The sequence below is a fragment of the Procambarus clarkii genome, chromosome 52 (genome assembly GCF_040958095.1).
Source record: "Procambarus clarkii isolate CNS0578487 chromosome 52, FALCON_Pclarkii_2.0, whole genome shotgun sequence".
Taxonomy (NCBI): domain Eukaryota; kingdom Metazoa; phylum Arthropoda; class Malacostraca; order Decapoda; family Cambaridae; genus Procambarus; species Procambarus clarkii.
In genome coordinates, this window is record NC_091201.1 from 33,176,054 (window position 1) to 33,199,823 (window position 23,770).

At 41.6% G+C, this 23,770-nt stretch overlaps 1 protein-coding gene across 2 annotated transcripts in view; it reads left to right on the top strand.

Moving 5' to 3' along the window:
• The window catches only part of Rab7 (RAS oncogene family member Rab7), a 29,408-nt gene extending 15,144 nt beyond the window's left edge, over positions 1–14,264 (top strand). For both annotated transcript variants that reach the window (XM_045750692.2, XM_045750693.2), the window contains exons 2-6: positions 2,902–3,087; positions 3,508–3,726; positions 4,792–4,836; positions 10,096–10,283; positions 12,234–14,264. In XM_045750692.2, coding sequence (XP_045606648.1) covers positions 2,908–3,087; positions 3,508–3,726; positions 4,792–4,836; positions 10,096–10,269 — 618 coding nt within the window. In that variant the 5' untranslated portion in view covers positions 2,902–2,907 and the 3' untranslated portion in view covers positions 10,270–10,283; positions 12,234–14,264. The remainder of the gene's footprint in view (positions 1–2,901; positions 3,088–3,507; positions 3,727–4,791; positions 4,837–10,095; positions 10,284–12,233) is intronic.
• Positions 14,265–23,770: the final 9,506 nt, after the last annotated feature.

Consider the following 23,770-nt stretch of genomic DNA (forward strand, 5'->3'; position numbering starts at 1 on the left):
CGAGCAAATCCTGCTCATATTCTGAAAAATTCATATACAGGGATACTCGTATTCTGAGGTACCACTGTAATGTAATTTGTTTGTTTATTTTTTTATTTATATATACTGTAAAAGAGTTATTACATTCTTGTACAGCCACTAGTACGCGTAGCGTTTTGGGCAAGTCCTTAATCCTATGTTCCCCAGAATACGACCCCCGTGAAGAATCATTTAACAGCCAGGTACCCATTTTACTGTAGAGTTAAACAGAGGCTACAGTTAAGGATTTGCACCCAGTAAATCCTCCGCAGCCAGGATATGAACCCAGGACAAAGCGCTCGCGGAAAGCTAGGCGAGTGTCTTACCACTACGCCACTGAGACGGCTTGAATCACTAATATGCACATCATACTTTTGAGCAATGGTTCACACATTTTATTATATAAATATATCACTACACACTGTTGAATAATATTACTGCAAAAAAAAAAAAAAAAAATTGAAATAATTAGGTAATAATATCTTTGGCAACTCCTGCCTGACAGCTCGGGCAGAGCAGACCTTCTCCGACGCTTAATGTCAACTCCTCAATTTTGCCAGATTTCCTTACCCTATTGCGGCCAAAATATATCGCCTACGATTTTTTTTTATTTTTTTCCATGACCAGGGAACACATTTTAACCATCTTAGAAGAAAGTTTTTCTTTTTCTTCGCTTGTGCCTAGCGGTGTTGCAGGCTATAACCCCAAGCACCTTCTTATGGTCGCGCATATCCTTATTAAATGTCTTGACTTAAAGGATGTGAGTGCCTTGCTTCCTGGCTGTTCCTTGCGTTAATGTGTCACTATAGAATCCTTAGTGAATCCGATGTCTTTGATATAGCTCGCCTTATGCGCTTTTATTTTCGTATTGCCATCCTAGGTGATACATAGTCTCCTCGGCTTGGCTCCTTTTGATAATTACTTACAGAAGTCAGGCGACACCAACCACATTACCATAAGAACTGACAGCTCAGACTCTAGGAGGTGGCGAGCCCTCTTAGCCCCAAACTAGTGGGGGAGGTGGGGCAAATGAGCTTGTGCCAGTTTTGAGAAATGTTATAATTTGTTTACATTGTTGGGGGTGTCATTTACATAGTTGCAGTCATTAGACTGGTTCTGAGGCTCTGGTCTCTCTCTTGAACACAGCAGTGGTTTGTTTTGACTTGCTTACTTTCTGGATGCCTTCCCCAATGAGGTGTGAAATGTTGCCATTCCCTGTTCCTTCATGAGGGGAGCCAGGTTATGACACAGGTTCCCAGTTGGCCTAAAAACTCCATGGCTAATGCGACCTTGGAACTATCTCGGTGCATAGCTTCAGGGAGCCATAAGAGGCTCCTTTCCCTCCAAAACTTGAAAAGCTTATAATGCCTGGAGTAGTGTACTGTGCAGAGGAAAACCACAAATCAACATGAACTCTTTGAATACGATGCAAACATTTTAAATAATTTGGTGCATGATCCTTAGTAAAATCTAAATTTTTATCAGATAAGAGCTTATTGTTTATATAATTTGTCCTCATGGTTTCAGAAGGATGTACGATCTTTAAACTGTAGAATGATGCAGGTATAAACACTTGGAGGCTCATTATGGTTAATAGAGAATGGTAACTGCCACTGAAATGGTCTCAGTTTTTGGCTCTCCTCCCTTCCCTGTCCTTGTCTGTTCTCCTTCCCTCCCCCTTCTCGTCCGTTCTCCTCCGCTCTCTCCTCCTCCTCCTCGTCCGCTCTCCTCCGCTCTCTCCTCCGCTCTCTCCTCCTCGTCCGCTCTCCTCCGCTCTCTCCTCCTCCTCCTCCTCGTTCGCTCTCTCCTCCTCGTCCGCTCTCTCCTCCTCCTCCTCGTCTGCTCTCTCCTCCTCCTCCTCGTCTGCTCTCTCCTCCTCCTCCTCGTCCGCTCTCCTCCTCCTCCTCCTCCGCGTCCGCGCTCTCCTCCTCCTCCGTGTCTGCGCTCTCCTCCTCCGCGTCTGCTCTCTCCTCCTCCTCCGTTCTCCCCTCCTCGTCTGCTCTTCCCTCCTCCTCCGCTCTCCCCTCTCCTCCTTGTCCCCCCTGCTCTCCTCCCCCTCTCCTCCTCATCTGTTCTCCTCCGGTAGTCTCTTGCCTTTCATAAATATCACTTTTAATACAGTATTGTATATTTGCTCAATTTCTTCAACAATTAATATGTGGTAGCTTTCCATTCATCTGGGCTGTACGGGTCTTGAACCCTGTACTCCACACATGTGAGGCCGAAGCTCTATCGACTGGGCTATGAGTAGTTTATGTGATGTGGGTGTGGATCACTAATTCTTCTGAGCTTCAGTAGTAGTCAGGGAAAGTAAAAAATTCCAGTTTGGCAACAGAATGTTGCTTTTGGAAACTTTTCTTATTAAGACTACTCATAGCCCAGTCAATAGTGCTATGGCCTCACGCGTGTGGGGTCTAGGGTTCGCGACACATACAGCCCAGGGGCCAGATTCACGAAGCAGTTATGCAAGCGCTTACAAACATGTACGTCTTTTCTCAATCTTTGGCAGCTTTGTTTACAATTATTAAACAGTTAATGAGCTCCAAAACACTAGGAGGCTGCTTATAACAATAACAACAGTTGGTTGGGAAGTTTCATGCTTGTAAACTGTTCATTAAATGTAACCAAAGTCATCAAAGATTGAGGAAAGATGTACACGTTTGTGCGTACCTTGCATAACTGCTTCATGAATCTGGCCCCTGGTGAATAGAATGATTATTTCCACGGAAGTGTGGATGACAATTTATATGTTAGCTTCTTGTATAATATTAGATGTTTACCCTCATTAAACCTATCAATAATTTAACAATTATTTTAAGTAATTCCTAAAGTGCTTTGCATACATGTACATTTAATTTCCTGGATGTTATGTTTTTCTTACAGCACACAATGGCTTCTCGTAAGAAGATTCTTTTGAAAGTCATTATCCTGGGTGACTCTGGGGTTGGGAAGACGTCTCTTATGAACCAGTTTGTTAATAAGAAGTTTAGCAATCAGTACAAGGCTACAATTGGTGCAGATTTTCTAACCAAGGAAGTGATGGTGGACGACAGACTGGTCACTATGCAGGTAATCCATTCATTTGGGAGATGTGGTGCTGTAATGGGGTCATTTTTCAGACAGTAAATGGGTTTACTATGTGGAACTTCTAATAATGGGTGCAGTGTTTAATTGTTCAGAGAGATAGTTAGCATTTAGTAATATACTACAGTACAGTATATGGAATGATGATAATGTCCTTGTGTTGAGTTCGACGGAAACATTTGATGCATTTACTGATTCATGGCATTGTGTGATGTGATAAACAATAGGTTTTGTCAATTTGATTCCAGTATAAAATGTTAAATGGAAGGGAGTCATCATCTCCATAATATTTAACAATGCTGTCAAGGAAACAAAATGTTAATACTGTACACCTTTTCTTTATATTTTTACTTTGTTTATAAGAGTCAATTGATGTCACTCAAATGTTAATTTAACCACCAACAGATTTGGGATACGGCTGGCCAGGAAAGATTCCAATCGCTTGGTGTAGCATTCTACCGTGGAGCGGACTGTTGTGTCTTGTGTTATGATGTCACATCTCCTAATTCTTTCAAGTCTTTAGACTCTTGGCGGGATGAATTTTTAATTCAAGCTTCACCACGTGATCCTGACCATTTTCCATTTGTTGTTCTTGGAAATAAGATCGATTTGGAAAATAGGGCGGTAAGCATTTTCTCTGCTTAGTTGACACTCGTAATTTTTGTAATAAAGGCCATCTTTATACTGTGTAAATGTTTACTATAGTTTTTTATCTCTTCAATTTTTCTATCAGAGTAAATGGCATCTATTAATAAAATATAAACACACTTTAAGCCTGACCTAAGGCTAGGCTACGTTTCACAAGTAGAAAACTTATGAAATATACCACAGGTACATAAATCTCATATTGTTGACTAGCTCAGGAGTCACCAAAGCATGAAAGTGTTAAATTAAATTAAGACTGTATTCTTGATAAATTGGCACTAGTAAATCTTGACATTTTAAATTCTTAAATCTTTTATTATACGGAGAACTTGCCTAAGTAAGTTTTTTTAAATACAGTATTAGCCAAGGCAATGTTAAATTATTCACGCTATATTTTGGGACCTATTAAACAAGAATTGTTTACTCGTATGTAGAATGACATGATCCTGTATTGATTTTTGTAACTATTGTTACTGATTGTCATATTACAGGGGGTGATTGATATGATGGTAAAACAGGCCAAATATATTGAAATTATGATTTCTGATTTAATTATAGTCCTATTAACTTAGGCTGCCACTAACAAAACATTAATCTCAGCGCCATGAGCGAAAAGTAGTTCTGATTTCTCTTGGCCTTATTTCTGAACTGTGTCACTCGGGGTCTTCGGCAGTCTGTTCTGTACTTCCCAGTAACAGGACGAGGTACAGTCGGTTACGGTTGAAATTCTGCCCCCTGCATGAAAGGCACTTTTTCAAATGCTCGCAATAGATCATGCTGGGCCAAGACAGACGATTGTTAAAAAACTATCCAACATGGAATTGTGCATATTTTAGTAGCCTAAGAAGCATTTCGTGTACAGTACTAGAAATTTACAGCCTTAGCGTATGACATTTGCTAGTATATATTGGATATTGGAATCTACATACAGTATTTTATTGCATTACTATATAAAGATAAAATCCTGTACATAATCCTAAGATACAGAAATTTTTTGTATCTATAATAAAACCATAAGCCTACTTATCAATTGGTTTATTCCAGGTATCAACGAAGCGAGCCCAGCAGTGGTGTCATAGTAAAAATGAGGTTAGTTTATCCATGGAACTGTTAAAAATTTAATATTGTATTGATGCCCTTCTTAATACTTTATTATTGGCACTACGTAACTAAAGCCAATGGTCTGTAATTAGGAATGCTTTGTTTTTAATCTAAATACATATCTCGAGTACATTGTGATTAAATATATATATAGAAACAGCAGTCTTAAATGCTGAAAAGTAGTCTGGAACTATAAGAAATGGAAATGAATAATTTGAGGATACAAGTTTGTATGAAACATTGTTGGAACCCAGTCAGGGGGCACAAGGAAATATTTACACTTAAATAATGAAATAAAGAATATTATCTTAGACGAAGTTGGACAATAATCACACTGGTCAAAAGTTTACAAATGGGCTTTATTTAATTGGCTTAAAGTAAATTTGGAAGGATATCTCTGGAATATACAGTTACTTTACTGGATCACTTAGATTGAGAGAGAGAATTTCACAGAACCTGTAAACATTAGAATTATTTTGAATATTGGCCCCACACAAATTGGGACTTAATCCCTGCACTGCGCACCTGTTTTTGGCAAAAACTTCATAGTGCAATTGTTAAGGACATATCTTTGTTGATTTTATAAATGGTCAGGTAAAGTCAAATGTTTTTAAACTCGACTATTTTCATTTCAAAACATAGTGATGAAAACATAAAAAATAACATTAAAATATAGCCTAAATAAAAAAAAAAATGCACCACACTCAAAACGACATTTGTTGTTTGGCGCAGTGCAGTGAATAAGGTTGTTACTTTACTCTGCACTCTCCTCACAATTCAATGGTGAAATATTAATTATAACACAGACTTTACACTTAAACACTTGGACTAATAAGGACCAAGACTGATAGAATGACTAATAAGGACCAAGACTGATAGAATGACTAATAAGGACCAAGACTGATAGAATGACTAATAAGGACCAAGACTGATAGAATGACTAATAAGGACCAAGACTGATAGAATGACTAATAAGGACCAAGACTGATAGAATGACTAATAAGGACCAAGACTGATAGAATGACTAATAAGGACCAAGACTGATAGAATATGGAACACGTATTCAACAGTAACCACACTGGAATGAACGAACCAAAATACTTAATAACCCAACACAGGGACATGTACACAACTTGAATATAAGAATCCTATGCCTAAACTGATTCTGTGCACAGCTAACCAGACTTTATCTTCTGCATTTATCGTAAATGTAGGAGACGACCCGAGCGCCACACTGATGTTGATCGATCTCCAATGTTGCTGCTGCCTGAGTGAACGAGTTCGCTGGTGCAATTGTGCACTGGTTTCCAACAATGTTTCATACAAACTCGTATCCCCAAATTATTCATTTCTGTCTTATAAGAGTTCCATGCTGCTTTTCAACATTTAAGACTACTGTTTCTATATAGTATATCTTTAATAAATGAAAATGCACTTGATGTATTTTCCTTGACGTTTCCACTGTTTTGGGTAAAGATTTTTTTTTTTACCATGACAATGTACTGTGCATGTGCAGAACTGTTTACTGTACTGGCAGGAATTCTAAATTCAAGAGAAATGTACACACTTGTACATTTCACCAAAAGGGTCTCTACCTTACAATTTTGGTAAATACTAATAATCACCTAGCTACTGAACAGTACATAACTACTCAATTCATTAGATATTTAGTGTTGCTGCTGAGAACAATAGTGCTGTGTAGAGCAGATGGTGATAGATGGAAATAATGTTATTCTTAATGCTAGGTAATTATTGTGCAGTATATGTGATGTATTCCATAGGTCCAAAATAATTGTATATATTGTATAAGCATTTTCAGATATATATAAAATGTTCATTTGTTGAATGCTGTGAAGTGTTAAAATTATATAATGGAATGCTGAAGTTGTCAACTCACAGATGTTGATCATTTAGGATGCATGAGAGTACATCTTTAATGTATAGAAAACAATGAAAATGTAGTGATTATCCATTCTTTAATGGCAAACATGAGGGTGAGAGAATGGTTCTCTCTCAGCTGGACTTGTACCCCATGGCTGCAGTATTGGTATGATGTACTGTCTTTATTCCAGGACACAAGTACCTCGTGTTGGATGTCTATGGATTGGTGATCGCATTGTCAGTTTAGGTATCGTGTGTGGTGCCACAATGTCTAATTATTCCAGCAAGGGGTAGTTTATACATCTTGCCTATATAATCATGGGTGGCTGCTGCTGACAAGTTTAGCTGTAGAGCATAGTAGGTAGTGAGAAGGATCAAGGCCCTAACCTGACTTCCCAATAGTTTTAATAACCTTTTCTCCACCATTTCCTGTGATGTCAGAGTAACCCGTAGTTTGCCCAATCTTATGCTAGTGATGGCACAAACTGCACTGTGGTTCTTTCTAATGTCTATGTGGCTCATTTGGGTACTAAGTTTCCACCTGTGTTCCCTTGTTTGTGTTCCACCCATGCCAAAGAGCTTGTCTTTGTCCGTCCTGTCAATTTTCCTGAGAATTTTGTAGGTGGTTATCATATCTCGCCTTACTCTGTCTTCCAGGGACGTGAGGTTTAGTTTCTGTAGTCTTTTCTCGTAGCTCATACCTCTTGGTTCTGGAACTAGTCTGGTGGCATACCTTTGAATCTTCTCTTTGTCTTGTGTTTAACTAGGTATGGACTCCAGGCTGGGGCTGCATATTCCAGGATTGGTCTGACAGGTTATATACGAGGTCCTGGACTATTCCTTACACAAATTTCTAAAGGCAGTTCTTATGTTGGCCAATCTAGATGTATATTCCACATATTGTGTATGTGAGTGTGTGCATGAGCTGGCTCTGAATGAATACACAAATTTCTTATGTATGCATATTTAACTCATTTTTGTGGCACAAAGTGTGACCCAGGTGAGCTGAGGTGGTGTTTCTTGTCTAAGATTTGGTGTGGCCATTTCTATTTAGGACTCCTGTGAAGCAAATTTATTTCTACACATGTCAGTTACTTGCACATGCAGTAATTTCCCAATCATCATTTTTAGCTCCAAATTGTCCTTTGCATACAGTAGTGGGTTAGGCAGCTGTTATTGCTTGGTGTATATATACAGGTATTAACTGTTAGGTTGCATTACATCACTTGCGAAATGTCAGCAAGAGACAGATACTGTGCGTAGATTTGCCTATGACCCCTCTTAACCCTTAACCCCGGGATTGCTGTGATTATAGTCTGCAACACACCCAGGTGTAAGGGAAAAAAAAAATTCCTCTTAAGTGTTCATTTGTGTTCCCTGGCTACAGGAAAAAAATCGTAGGTGACATTTTGGCCGCAATAGGGCAAGGAAGTCTGGCAAAATTGAGGCATTGACAGAGCAATCATCAGAGGCGGTCAGCTTTGCCAGAGCTGTCAGGCGGGAGGTGCCACATAGATATTATTACCTAATTATTTCAATGTCTCGGGTTGATTTTTCCTTAGTTTTTTTCAGTAATATTATTCAATAGTGTGTAGTGCGATATATTTATATTATAAAATGTGGGAATCGTCACTATACTGTACTCGAAATTATGGTGTGTGTATTAGAGATCCAATTATGTTCATAAAACAATAAATATATAGTTTTGCTGTTATGACACTATATACACAGGTTATATATAAGTATCTGCATGTTTTGTTCACCATAATGAACCACAAAGTTGGTGCTGCCAGTCACTGCCACCCCCTTCCCTCTTTCAACAACAGCTCGCTTGCCAACATTCCTTCTCCCACTATATTTTTTTTTGCTTTTATTCACTATATACAGACGTTATATAAAAGTATCTGCATGTTTTGTTCATCATAATGAACCACTAAGTTGGTATGGTAAGTTATAACGACAAGTGGCCGCCACACACCAGCCAGCAAACGCCGCCACCTTCCCTCCCTCACCTCACCTCACTCGCCAACATGCCTCTTCCCACCAAACTGTTTTTGCTTGTATTCACTATATGCAAACGTTATATATAAGTATCTACATGTTTTGTTCACCATAACTATACAACTAAGCTGGTATGGTGAGTTCAGACAATAACAGAGGTCACCTCACACAGCTGATGCTGCCTCCCTTCCTCACTAAGATTCCTCCTCCCACCATATTGTTTGCACTGTTATTGCACTATATACTCATGTTATATGTAGGTATCTACATTTGTGTTCACCATCACGAACCACTGAGCTGATATGGTGATTCTATACAATAACAGTTGGCCACACAGAGTTAGCAAACGAAGCTACTTCCCCCCTCCCCTCATCATTACTGTTTCCACTGTACTATGCACAGCACTAATTATCACAACAATCCTGCTATTATCAGAATCCTGATAATTTTTATCAAAGTCAGGGGGGTCTTCTGAAATACTATCATCACTAAATAATACCAGTTGCATAAGTATATATTTTTTTTATTTTTTGGGCAATGCTGTGGTCACAAGCTGAACAGCAGTGCTGTTAGCTCATGCTGCATGTGCCAGACTATGTTGCTCACTCAGTACTGAGGCTCTCACACTTGGGAATGTTGCCCATGATTAAAAAAAAAAAATCTGCTTACAAGAGTCCTGAGGAAGCTGTGAACCCCATGTAACTGTGGAACCTTTAAATCTTGCACGATACTGCAGCACATCAATAGCTGTGGTGCCCAATTCTGCAACCGTTACTCGCCACAGCTATTGATGTGTTGCGCAGTTTAAGGGTTAACTGATTTAAGGGTTGATCCCGTAGAAGGATCCTCCGCCTATACTAGACCCGTCAGTAAATTTGATGGCCCAAAAATTGACTTCCCTGCACCATCGGGTAGAGATAAGACACGACCTATATGTGGCAAGATCTCCTCAAGATCATGTGCTGTTGCTTTTACCTTGTTGACAGCTGTTATGAGCAGTTGGTATTCCTGCTCGGTTTAACTGCATAATTTTGTTCCAAGTTTAAAGTATTTCTTGGACAATGGGTAAATTTCCAATCTAGTTGTGTAACCATAACCCCACCGGCTTGTTAAAACTCATTTGGTTTACTAGTATAAATTTGTTATGCATGTTCATTATATTTCTATAATAGTTACTGCAGCTTGACAACACCCTGTAATCATTGCACTCTGTTTCTTTTCCCCCAAAAATATACTGATCCAGTGATATCTCATTTGATGGGCTGTGCTCAAAATATATATATATTTTAAATTTACAGTATTTGAATCTCCAGTCTCAATTTAGTTTATTGATTTTGTTTTTAACTCAAAACCCTAATTTTACAGGTTCCTTATTTTGAGACAAGTGCAAAAGAGGCCATAAATGTTGAGTTGGCATTCCAGACCATTGCCCGAAATGCCCTTGCCCAGGAGTCGGAGGTAGAATTGTACAATGAATTTCCTGATCAGATCAAACTGACCAATGACAACAAGGCTAAGCAGGATGCATGTTCTTGCTAATAATCACTGTAATGGTAAGGAATAATGTCATTTACCATTTATGCTTTCTATGCATGTGTACCTATCAGAAATTAAGTAGATCATTTATGCCAGACACTTGAAATTAAGGGAAGGGAAGGAGAATTGGAGGGGGGGGGGGGCTCTGGCCCACTGCTTATCTTGAGGTTATCTTGAGATGATTTCGGGGCTTTTTTAGTGTCCCCGCGGCCCAGTCCTCGGCCAGGCCTCCACCCCCAGGAAGCAGCCCATGACAGCTGACTAACACCCAGGTACCTATTTTACTGCTAGGTAATAGGGGCATAGGGTGAAAAACTCTGCCCATTGTTTCTCGCCGGTGCCCGGGATCGAACCCGGGACCACAGGATCACAAGTCCAGTGTGCTGTCCGCTCGGCCGTGGAGCCGGCTTATATATGGCTTACACCAAGTGATGATAGGGGTTACTATTCTGTAGTTTCTTACACTCAAGGACAAAAAGTAGGGTGACTAATGTTTGTCTTGTCACTGTACAGTCATTGACCCAACAAGACTCCATCAGAGCCAAGAGGGTTAAAGGAAGAGGATAGTGGTTAAGTGGCTTCCCTGAGTACTGCAGTATGCCAGCCACCACTACTCCCCCATTTGTTGTATACACACATTTCCTAGTTTATAGTGTCACATGTCAATGAGCTCTGATATTCCTTCTATGTAGAGAATAAGTGACAATGTGGTTGTTAAAACCCCAACTCACACCAGTTACTTTTAACTGGTTAGTGGTTAACTTTTAACCGTGTGAGTTGGGTTATTTTTGTAATATTATAATTTATAACTAGAAAAGTTGCATGGATAGGTTGGTGGAATGTTACAGTACTAGTATGTTAACAAATTGACACGGCCCCACCGCACGGGCCCCCCTCCGCCCACCGCACGGGCCCCCCTCCGCCCACCGCACGGGCCCCCCTCCGCCCACCGCACGGGCCCCCCTCCGCCCACCGCACGGGCCCCCCTCCGCCCACCGCACGGGCCCCCCTCCGCCCACCGCACGGGCCCCCCTCCGCCCACCGCACGGGCCCCCCTCCGCCCACCGCACGGGCCCCCCTCCGCCCACCGCACGGGCCCCCCTCCACCCACCGCACGGGCCCCCCTCCGCCCACCGCACGGGCCCCCCTCCGCCCACCGCACGGGACCCCCTCCGCCCACCGCACGGGACCCCCTCCTCCCACCGCACGGGGCCCCCCTCCTCCCACCGCACGGGACCCCCCCTCCTCCCACCGCACGGGACCCCCCCTCCTCCCACCACACGGGACCCCCCCCTCCTCCCACCGCACGGGACCCCCCCCCTCCTCCCACCGCACGGGACCCCCCCCTCCTCCCACCGCACGGGACCCCCCCCCTCCTCCCACCGCACGGGACCCCCCCTCCTCCCACCGCACGGGACCCCCCCCTCCTCCCACCGCACGGGGCCCCTCTCCGCCCACCGCACGGGGCCCCTCTCCGCCCACCGCACGGGGCCCCCCTCCGCCCACCGCACGGGGCCCCCCTCCGCCCACCGCACGGGGCCCCCCCTCCGCCCACCGCACGGGGCCCCCCCTCCGCCCACCGCACGGGGCCCCCCCTCCGCCCACCGCACGGGGCCCCCCCCTCCGCCCACCGCACGGGGCCCCCCCCTCCGCCCACCGCACGGGGCCCCCCCCTCCGCCCACCGCACGGGGCCCCCCCTCCGCCCACCGCACGGGGCCCCCCCCTCCGCCCACCGCACGGGGGCCCCCCCTCCGCCCACCGCACGGGGGCCCCCCTCCGCCCACCGCACGGGCCCCCTCTCCTCTTCCCCCTCCCCTCAGCCCCCATTGCATCTGTATAAATTGTATTTGGTATTATGTAATAACTATTTTTATATGCATGTAAAAAATAATTCTGATTTTGGTATCATTTGTAAGCCATAGATGGAAACTAATTTGCTTCTCTTTTTTTGTTTGGTTTTTTGCAGATTTTTCTAGTTAAGACGGAAGCACTCGGTTCCATTTGTGATATTGGAGGAGAGTTTGGGAGAAGAGTTGTGGCTTGTGGCCTGGTCCAAACTGCATCATTTTGAGTGATCAGCTTCTGGTTATATGGCACCTTGAGTATGATAGTGTCCCAGTTACATTATTACTTTTATCACTTTACACTTCAGGAGTTAAGTATTTTCCCAGCAAATGAAGATGCATTGAATGCATGAAAACCTTATAATTTTTAGTTGGTCACTTAGATGATGCTATGGAATGTTGGGTACCTGAGCATTCTTCTATCAAGTATCTGGATTCGGTGGAAGTTTGAACAGCCCTAACTTGAAGTTCTGTTGTCACCATTCTTGTTTTGTTTTGTATTGTGCAAAACAAAATATAATTTATAGATATATATATATAAATATATACATATATATTTAAAATGTTTATTGCTGCAGCATCACCACTGTTTATAGGAAAATTGAAATAATTTTTTAAAGCCCAAAAACTTTGAGCTATTAATTGATTTTGCTCATGTTGCTCAGTGTTCTATATCCTTGGAATTTAAAAAAAATGTACTATTGACCATTGGTCAAAATCTTCAGAGCAAATCGTTGCCTCTCAAGAGGTTAATATTTTTAAGTCTAGCAATTTTGTAAGGTATAATAAGTGAAAATATCTTTACCAAGACTTCAGAGAAGTGCCTGTGTGTGCTGAAAAAAATAGGAAAATTATGCAACTGGAGTTAGGTATAACTTTAGACACGGCGCACATTTTCCATGTGATGCAAAGTGTCATGTTTTGAAAGTTAAATATTATTGCTTGTTTAATGTTTTCTTACTTTCTTAATTTTTCATAATGCAAAATGTTATGGCCTATATACATTTATATTATGTATATGCCATTCTTCTAGGGTAAAATTTAAAGATAAGGGATTTTCAAGATTTATCTGTGGGTGCATAATGCAGCTAAACTGGCCGATTCTAGCAATGTGAAACTGGGACAGGGTAGTGCTGACCCAATGCTGTATTCATACTAATGTATAAATTACGATTAAAGTAAACCTGCCATGAGACTTTATTACTATCAGATATAATAGTTTTCTGGAATTAATTGCAGGTTTCATTAACACTGATAATGTGTGATAAATACACAAGGTGTAAAAGGAAGCATTTGTCTTTCAGGCTTAGTTAATCTTAGCTTCCATCCAGGTGTTGCCATAAAAATTCAATTAAAATTGTACCAATATGTTTTGATTACATAATATCGGTTCATGATTGTTAGCATTATTCTGCCCCAAAGCTCCATTTGCCCCCCTCCACCCCACACCAAAGCTCGAATCCTCTTATTTTATACTGTGATTGTTAAATCAGTTCAAAGTGGTTTTCATGATTTTTAAGCTAATTCATTACCTGTACATATATGTAAAATACATCTTCAGTGTGTTAGGTAATAAAGGCCTTCTTTACCATTTTTTCTGCATAACACTGACTGTTTCTTAATTTTAATGACTGACTTTGCAATCTACTCTGTACTCAGTGAGTTGCCATAGAGAAGAGTTAACCATCATATTGCAACTCTCCTTGTGAAGTGAATTGTCCCACTTAGCATGGTTGGTGCAATTGTCTGGTTGGCTGTGACTAGCTATTTAAATGGAAAAATATAATACAGTAATCCCTCAGGCCAAAAATCAAAACATTAAAGTTTATGATTTTTTTGAAATACTGTATATTATAAAAGGGATTTTTTTTTTTTTTTTTTTAATCAAGGCCTGAACTGGTAACTTCTGGAGTGCTGTTAAGTGAAACTGAGTGGAGTGTACAGGTATGAAATAGGTGTGGGTTGCTGTGGTTGCTTGGTGTATAGCCATAACACAGCTGGTTGTCATTAATACCAGCTGCACCCACACTTTGCCATTTCTTTGTTAGAGAAGAGTAATTTAACCTAAATTCTGTTAGTGTAATATAGTTTTACATTGTATTCACCGAAATGTGGCAAGATCTGTATTACGTATTAAATTAATGAGCCTCGAATCTGTTTCATTGTTTTGTAACAATTGTTGGAAAAAATTGCAGTCGGTCCTTAACAACAAAGGCCAAATGATCCTTAATCCAGCTACTTAACCCCCAATTTATGACTGAAAAATGGTTTACACGTGATTCACAACGGATGGTTGAACATTTCTTGAACAGTGCTTCGCTAATGATCTCTGTTCGAACCATAACACTGTAAATGCATCGCCCATGTACTTTAAATTCAAATAAGTGCCAACAGAACCTAAACACCTAACATATGCCTAACTATACATTGATCTTTAATATATGATAATATTTAGATGAAAACAAACCTATTTTTAATCCATAGTACATTAAAATTGATGAATGCATCTTGGAGGTTGGCCACAGATTTAATGTGTCTGGGATGAAAAATTGTCCTGTAAAAAATACTAAAACTTAAACAAAACCTTGTACTATAAATCCGAGACAGTGAAATCTGCACTAACTATTCAATCTAGTATACAGTATTAACATTCAAGAAGTCATGTCTATGGATCATGCAATAAAATTGGCAGACTCTTGGATGTTGCTGCTGTTCAGTTATAAGTACTGTATCTCTGGGAGTTTGTATTAAATGTTGATGTAGATCTCTGCAAAATTGTTTGCTCATTCTGAATCACTGTCATGGAATGCAAAAAATTAATAAATTTAGAGAATTCCATAACAAATTTTCAAGAAATGTGTATTTCATTCAAAATCTACCTTAAATTTTGGCCAGCTGTAACCAGTATGTTAACTGTTGGTAGTGCGTGTAGGACTTGCGCTACTAACTTCTCCAATGCTGGATGGGTGTGGGGTGTATGACGAGCAAATTATAATTGTATGCAGCTGACTCGACTAACAAACTACTGTAATCTTAGTTTAACTGTGAAGATACTGTGTGGTTAACAAATTATGTAATAAGCTCATCAGCACTAACTTTCTTACCTAAGCGAATTTTGGGGTGGTTTCTGAACCAATTAGGCACTTCTTAACTTTTCCACTACCACTTGCATGAGGTGCATAATAAATAAACTAAACTTGTCTCGGCCACAGATCGTCATGAATAAAACTACAAGGCCAGCTGTACAACTAGCAACTGCTCAAGACTGGGACATCACAACACGTTCTTAGCCCTTAATATGCTGAAAATTGAATATTAGTTTTTCAGTTTGTAGGACTGCAATATTTTTTTTTTTTTTTTTTTTGCCTTGTTTGTGGCAAGTCCAATCACACTTTTTTTTTTTACTTATGCAGGCCAACCAACTTGCTGCATAAATTGAGCCTGTAGTTACCACAGATTTTCTGTCTTGTGACTTTTAAATTATTTGAATAATCCCTATTACAACTCAAACTCAAGGATGGCATTTTCTTTCCTGAGGCGAGTGAAACCACCTGAATTTTTTCCCACCATCATATGTTGTTGCGCTGCTTGTAAAGCACACCTCACTGGTTTGTAATAATTGAAGTCCTCGACAGAAATGAATCTGACTGGAGAAATGTGGCGAATGGTATACTGCAAGGTTCAATTTTGGGACCAACCTTTTTTGTCATACACATCATTGACATAGATGAGATTATTAAAAACATCATACAATTTGCAAATGTGACTTAAGATTTATGGCAAAGTAGAAAGTGTAATTGATATTGAGACCTTGCAGAGAAAGCTACATGAACTCCGCAGATGATTGAAAGACTTGCAAGTGCTTTTTTACAGGGGTCTGACGGCTGAGTGGACAGCGCTCGGGATTCGTAGCCCTAAGGTTGCAGGTTCGATCCCTGGCAGAGGAGGAAACAAAGGGGCAAGTTTTTTTTCACCCTGATGCCCCTGTTCACCTAGCAGTAAATAGGTACCTGGTAGTTAGACAGCAGCTACACTAAGCACCGAAATCAAATCACTGGACGTCAAAAATCATCCTAGAAAGAAGTACACTCTGGAAGAGTTGAGGGCCACAGAGCTAAAAACACTGCAAACAAGTTATGAACTCTGATATCATCAGTACCTTGAAAATACTAAACAGTTTGGAGGATTTTGATCCAGACCACTTCTTTATAAGGTCAAATATAATACGAACAAGGAGTTACAGGTTTTAAGTTCAACAAGTCACAATGTAAGACAAAATGGGAGTACTGTAGTTGTTTTAGATTTAGCTACTCAGAACGAAATGTCCATGTAGCACGAGCTATAATGACCCCGTAATTGAGTTCGGTTATTTGCCAAAACCTTGTTACTGTGATATTTGGGTCAAAGTTTTAAATGGAGGTGGGGTTTCCAACTTTTCTCCCGTTTCTATTTCGCTTCTGTTTTAGTGTACACGTACTGGTTTTAGTCTTTTTTTTATTTTATTAACATTAACTTTGTGGCAGATATAGATGCAGTGTTCACTAGTGTGTTCCATTCTTCAACTGCTTTTCAAATCATTGTAGTTGCTGTGGATTTTGTATCTAATGCAGCTGCTGTCGTTGGATTAATGTTGAATTTCATACACAGGGCATCAGTGGCTTCACATTCCAGTAAGTAATGCAATAGTGGCACCTCTGCATCTGTTCCACAGATATGACACTTTAACGATTGGGTTTATAACCTCTCACCTGCACTTGTAACCAAGTGTGAGTCTGTGTATGGCTACTGCAGTGTCTCTTAGATATCTTTTTTGCCAGGCTTGTAGTACCCAGTGGCTTGTTCGTACCATATCGCAGTAGATCTTCCTTCCGCTACTTTGGCTCAGGCGACTTTTGATTGTTGGGAGTATTTTCTTGATGTGCTCCTTAATCTGTGAAAAACTTGGAGGTATTTTAACCTGTACAGCATGTAGAGCAGCGGCAGTTTTTGCTAGTGAGTCTGCCTTTTCATTACCATCTATGCCAATGTGATGAAGATTAAGCCACCCAAAAGGTGGCACGGGCATGAATAGCCCGTAAGTGGTGGCCCTTTTGAGTCATTAGCAGTATCAAGAGCTGATACTGGAGATCTGTGGAGGTGCGACTGCACCCTGCGTGACGGGAGATGTCTCCCGTGGACGTATGCTCGGGATGGGGCGCATTTATCAAGGGCTGGGGTTGTTGTTGTTAAGAACTCGTTTGAACCTGTGGTTGGAGGGGTTTGTTTGGGTTTAAACTGTAATAGATAGTGGTATGGGAATTGATATGGAGAAAGGCGGTAATAAAAGTATGTGTCGGTGGTAAAACAAAATGGCAAAATAAACAGGGAAGGACAAAGACCTCAAAATAACAATACACTTAAGTTATATTACACGAACAGTAGGAGTCTTAAGTTCAAGTATGTTTGTTAAGACAAGAAAAAAATACATCTCAAAGGGAAAGAGTAGCTTAGGCTATTTCTACCCCCCCCCCCCTCTAAGTCCCTCAAAGGGCGCACAAATACACAAATCACACTACAAGAATCCCATTTAACATTACAGGTTAATATAGTAAGCACAGTATATAAGTGTTACACTCTTGGGGCAAAATTCTTGTAGCTCTTAAGTCTACTGTCTATCATACCATTATCACACATTCCAAACAATTTGATGTGGTACACTACTTATTTCCTTATTTCTAAAGTTATAAATAAGTTGACACTCTAACACGTAGTCACACACAGCACCGCTCCTCTGCCAGGTAAGTCCACTACGGGCTCACCATAGCCCGTGCTACTTGGAACTTGTTCCGAGTAGCTGAATCTATAACAACAACAACACGTAGTGTTCTAAGGTGTGGGCGTGCGGCATATTACATAATTTACACTCCTTATCTTTTGCACTGACATCAACACCGTATTGCTAGATATATTTGTATCCTAATCTTAATCTCATGTAAATTGAATCCTTCCTGATAGACTTTCCTCTACCATAGGTGAAGGACGAATTTGTATTTATTATTGAATAATTCTTAAGTGTGTTACTACTGTCCACCATTGCCATTCTCTTTACCATTTCTTCACCCTCTTGGATCATCTTGATTCTTGTTTTTATTTGCTTCAAGGTTATCTGACATGCAACATCAACAAGAATTTTTTCCGTGGCTCTCTTCGGTATCTCATCAACTACCTCATTCAACAGTATTCCCACATGTGAAGGGATCCACATGAATCTTAATTTATAACCATTTTTTTCTAATTTCTTAACATTCTCTCTACATTCAATCACAATTTTCTGATAAACTGGACGTCTGCTATTTAAAGACTCTAACGCTCCTCTGCTGTCAATAAAGAAGCAAGCATTTTTACCACATTTGACTACTTCCTGTAATCCTGCTAATACTCCTTGGAGTTCAGACTGAGTTGACGAGACATTGTCAGTTAAGCGGCGGCTAATAACAGTATCTACAGTGCCGATGTCAGTGTACTCCCTGATCAATACTCCACATCCTGCCTTCCCATCCCTAGCTACTGACCCATCACAATATACATGTAGAGTGTTTTCTGTAGGTAATTTTCTAATTATATAATCATAAGTTGCCCTCAGCTCTCCCATCTCGTACATACTTTTTTCTTTTGCAAGGGAGTAATTACTACATCTACATTACAATCCTCCCATGGTGGTGTGAATTGTCTCTTAGGCAGAGCAATACTCTGCAACAACATCATACTTTATAACATTAGAACATAAGGTACTCATATATGTTCTCTTCTTTATCATACATTGTTCATTACTCCTCACCATTTGAACTGAGAGGACCAATTCATTAGTTCCCCCACCTCTCATTAATCTAATGGCAGAGGCTACATTTATCTCTGAAATTCTATCCCCCAATACTCTTCAGATTCAATCCCATCCTCATTATCTCAATCATAACATTTCTTGGGCATCCTAAGATAATTCTCATAGCTTCATTTTGTATCTTCTCCAGCTTGCCCATCCTACCTTTACCAAAACAAGAAATGACAGGTGCAGCATAATCAATAAGGGATCTTACAATACTCAAGTATATCATTCGTAGCACAGGGACTCCCACTCCCTTTCCACAGCATGCCAATGCTTTCAGAGGTTGTAATCTCTTCCGACATTGACCCAACAGTCTGTTCATCTCGGCTTCCAAACTCTCATGGGTATATCCAACATATATGCCTAAATATTTATATATATTAACTGCGCACTGGACCATCACTACTCCGTATGCAAGGCAACAATCCATCGTTGCTTGCTCTGTGATGGCAATCACCCCGCAATTTCCTACCGTTGCCCTCGCACAGGAAACACCAAGGCCCAGGTCGAAGCCAAGAGAAACAACCCTTCTACCTCCGCGACTGGTGCCCAAGCCGTTCAACCCACCACCTCAGCTTCCACCAACCGAATAGAAGACTTTCCAGCCTTACCAAAGAGTGGCTCATCCAACCAGGCGACACAGCCTTCACAATGGGGACCCAAGGCCCCAAAGGCCTTGGGTCCCCTGCCCCCTGTCCCCTTGGGTCGCAGCCCCCTGCATCTGGTTGATACCTGGTTGATACCTGGTTGATGGAGTTCTAGGAGTTCTTCTACTCCCCAAGCCCCGCCTGAGGCCAGACTTGACTTGTGAGAGTTTGGTCCACCAGGCTGTTGCTTGGAGCGGCCCGCAGACCCACATACCCACCACAGCCCGGTTGGTCCAGCACTCCTTGAAGGAAACAATCTAGTTTCCTCTTGAAGATGTCCACGGTTGTTCCTGTATTATTTCTGATGCTCGCTGGTAGGACGTTGAACAACCGTGGGCCTCTGATGTTCATACAGTGTTCTCTGATTGTGCCCATGGCATCTCTGCTCTTCACTGGTTCTATTCTGCATTTTCTTCCATGTAGTTCACTCCAGTACGTTGTTATTTTACTGTGCAGATTTGGGACCTGTCCATCCAGTATTTTCCATGTGTATAATATTTGGTATGCAAATTAGAGATCAGCCCAAGCTTCGTCTTGAGGCAAAGCTCAACGCCTTAAGCCATATTGATGCTCTGTCCACAGAGCATTCTCTCTCTCAAATTATATATACTGATGGTTCCCTACACCGCACCACGGGTGCAGCTGGAAGTGCAGTTGTCCTGACAATGGGCGATGGCCTATACTTTGAGTGGGGAGTCCGTATAAACAACTGGGCCTCTACCCTTCAGACTGAACTATTTGCCTTGATCCTTGCACTGAAATGTGTACAAGTCTCAAAACTTGATACATTAATTGTAAGTGACTCCTTATCATCCTTAAATGCTCTCAACTCTTTAAGACATAACTGTAACATGCTCGTGTCCGAAGCTAGACACAAATACAACAAAATTATTAAGGATGGTAACAGAGTCCATTTCATGTGGTCTCCATCTCATGTTGGCCTCCGAATGCATGATAGAGCTGATAAGTTAGCCAAAGAATCTGCCTTTAAAGGAGCCGTCGAGTGTAACCTTGGATTGTCAATGAGCAATCTGAGAGCAGCAGTACACCGAGAACTTCAACAAGATCTTGTAGATCTGAGGCAAAGTGAAATTGACACCAGTAATTCCATCTATCATCATACTATCATGCAAGAGGAGCCACACATCTATGGATCATCCATTAAAATCAGCAGACTTCTAGATGTTACTACTGCTCGGCTTAGTCTCGGTTACAAGTATCTCTGGGAATTCTCATTATCTGCTGATGTAGACCTGACCAAATGTAAACTGTGTCAACAAAATTATTCGCACACCCTCCGTCACTATGTGATGGAGTGCGAAAAGATACGTGAATTTAGAGACAACTCTATAACCAATGTTCCAGCGATGTGTCAATATTTCATTCAAAATGATCTGCTACTAGAAATTTTAGCCAAATATCCCCAGTTTGCTAACTGTAGGTAGTAACTGAGTGATTGTAACCTATCCACCGCTGCCCTCTGGATGGGGGGCGGTGTGCAGGACAAACATATAAATTTTGACACTAGCTCTCCACATATGTCAGTTGCTTAATTTAGAACCTGTACTTGAGGTCGATCTCGAACCCATTGTTGATGTGATGACTTATATTGAATTTTGTAACTAGCTCATCAAGATTGTAACTTGCTTAGCTAAATGAATTGTGGGGTTCAGTCCCTGAGCCCATTATGTGCCTCTGTAACCCTTTCCACTACCGCCCACAAGATGGGTATGGGGTGCATAATAAATGAACTAAACTAAACTAACTCTCTCGTCTCCTTTCTAGTGAGTACATTTGGAGAGCTTTGAGACGATCCCAATAATTTAGGAGCTTTATCTCGCCTATGCGTGCCGTATATGTTCTCTGTATTCCCTCAATTTCAGCAATCTCTCCTGCTCTGAAGGGGGAAGTGAGTACTGAGCAGTACTCAAGACAGGACAACACAAGTGACTTGAAGAGTACAACCATTGTGATGGGATCTCTGGACTTGAAGGTTCTCGTAATCCATCCTATCATTTTTCTGGCTGACCCAATACTTGCTTGGTTATGCTCCCTAAACGTTAGGTCGTCGGACATCATTATTCCCAAATCCTTGTGCAGGTCACAAGTGCCTCGTCCAGCATCACGTGCAGGCATTATTCCTGGTCTTATTAGACTAGCGGAAAGGCTTGCCGGACCAGACAGCCACCGTTTTGTCAGTGAACTGAACACATTATACCTAGCCAATGGTCTGGGCCCCCATCATAGTCCCCTGGCGCAAGTCTCACTGCCTCCACTACCACTCCGGAGACTACCACCAGGGCGACCATGAGGTCGACTTCAACACAGACTCCAGAACCACCCAAGACCCGGGCGGCACAAACAGAGGTATTTCCCTCTACTGCTCCCAACACTCCTACCATCACCATCTCAGCAGCCGCGCTAGCAGACGTACTATCTACAAATGCTAACAGCACCATCAACGCTCGTGAAATAGCTTCTACCACCAATCCACGACACCTGAGTCTACCTCAGGCTGCGACGTAAAGATCAAAACACAAACTACGGAGGTTATGGACTCTTGAGACGAGGAAATATTACTAGGAGTTCCACCGCCGCACCACAAACACGACATCTACTAGTTTCTAAACTTCCTAATGGAGGTTTTGAAACCACCTCACCAAACTACAACAACAGCATGGATCAGCCAGTCTCAGGCAAAGAAAAAACGGAAGACCTAGTGGTCTACACTAGCCCCCACCAGCTCCATAACGGTACAGCCAGCCCTCGAGGGCTGAAAACCACCATGAAGACCCCCCATCCCCCAAGACCCCCAGATCTCTAGTTTCAGCTACTGATACAGATAAAGGCTCCAAAGAGCCTCTCCTTACAGGCTCACCATAGTCCGTGCTACAGAAACTTCTTGTTCTGAGTAGCTGAATCTAAAACAACTACATTATCCTCTCCATCATTTTACAAAAAACACGAGGTTAAGGACACAAGTCTGTACTCTCCATTGGCTTTAGGGATAGGGATGAGTTTTAGTTTAGTTCATTTATTATGCACTTCATACCCATCTTGTGGGCGGTAGTGGAAAGGGTTACAGAGGCACATAATGGGCTCAGCTAGGACTGAACCCCACAATTAATTTAGCTAAATAAGTTACAATCTTGATGAGCTAGTTACAAAATTAAGTATAAGTCGTCACATCAACAATGCGTTCGAGACCGACCACAAGTACAGTTTCTAAATTAAGCAACTGACACATGTGGAGAGCTAGTGTCACAATTGAATGTTTGTCCTGCACACCGCCCCCCATCCAGTGGGCAGCGGTGGATAGGTTACAATCACTCAGTTACTACCTACAGTTAGCAAACTGGGGATATTTGGCTAAGATTTCTGGTAGCAGATCTTTTTGAATGAAATATTTACGCATCGTTGGAACATTGGTTATAGAATTGTCTCTGAATTCACGTATCTTTTCGCACTCCATCACATAGTGACGGAGGGTGTGCGAATAATTTTGTTGACACAGTTTGACACAGCGATCTCACGTCGCTGGAAGGCAGAAGAGCTTGGGGAGACATGATCACCACATACAAGATTCTCAGGGGAATTGACAGGGTAGACAAGGTTGGATTTTTTTAACACGGGAGGTACACGCACAAGAGGACACAGGTGGAAGTTGAGAGCCACAGGGACGTTAGAAAGAACTTTTTCAGTGTCAGAGTAGTTAGCAAATGGAATGCTCTAGAAAATGATGTGGTGGAGGCTGACTCCATACACAGTTTCAAATGTAGATATGATAGAGCCCAGTAGGCTCAGGAATCTGTACGCCTGTTGATTGACAGTTGACAGGCGGGACCAAAGAGTCAGAGTTCAACCCCCGCAAGCACAACTAGGTGAGTACATACATTATTTTCAAAGAAATTGATTGGGTAGACAAAGACAGTTTATTTAACACAAGGGGCACACGCACTAGAAAACACAGGTGGAAATTGATTGACCAAATAAGCCATAAAGTCATTAGAAAGAATCGTATTAGTGTCAGAGTAATCAATAAATGGAATGCATTGGAAAGTGATGAGGTGGAGGCATACACAGTTTGAAGTGTAGATATGATAGAGCCCAATAGGCTCAGGAACCTGATGATTGACGGTTGAGAGGCGGG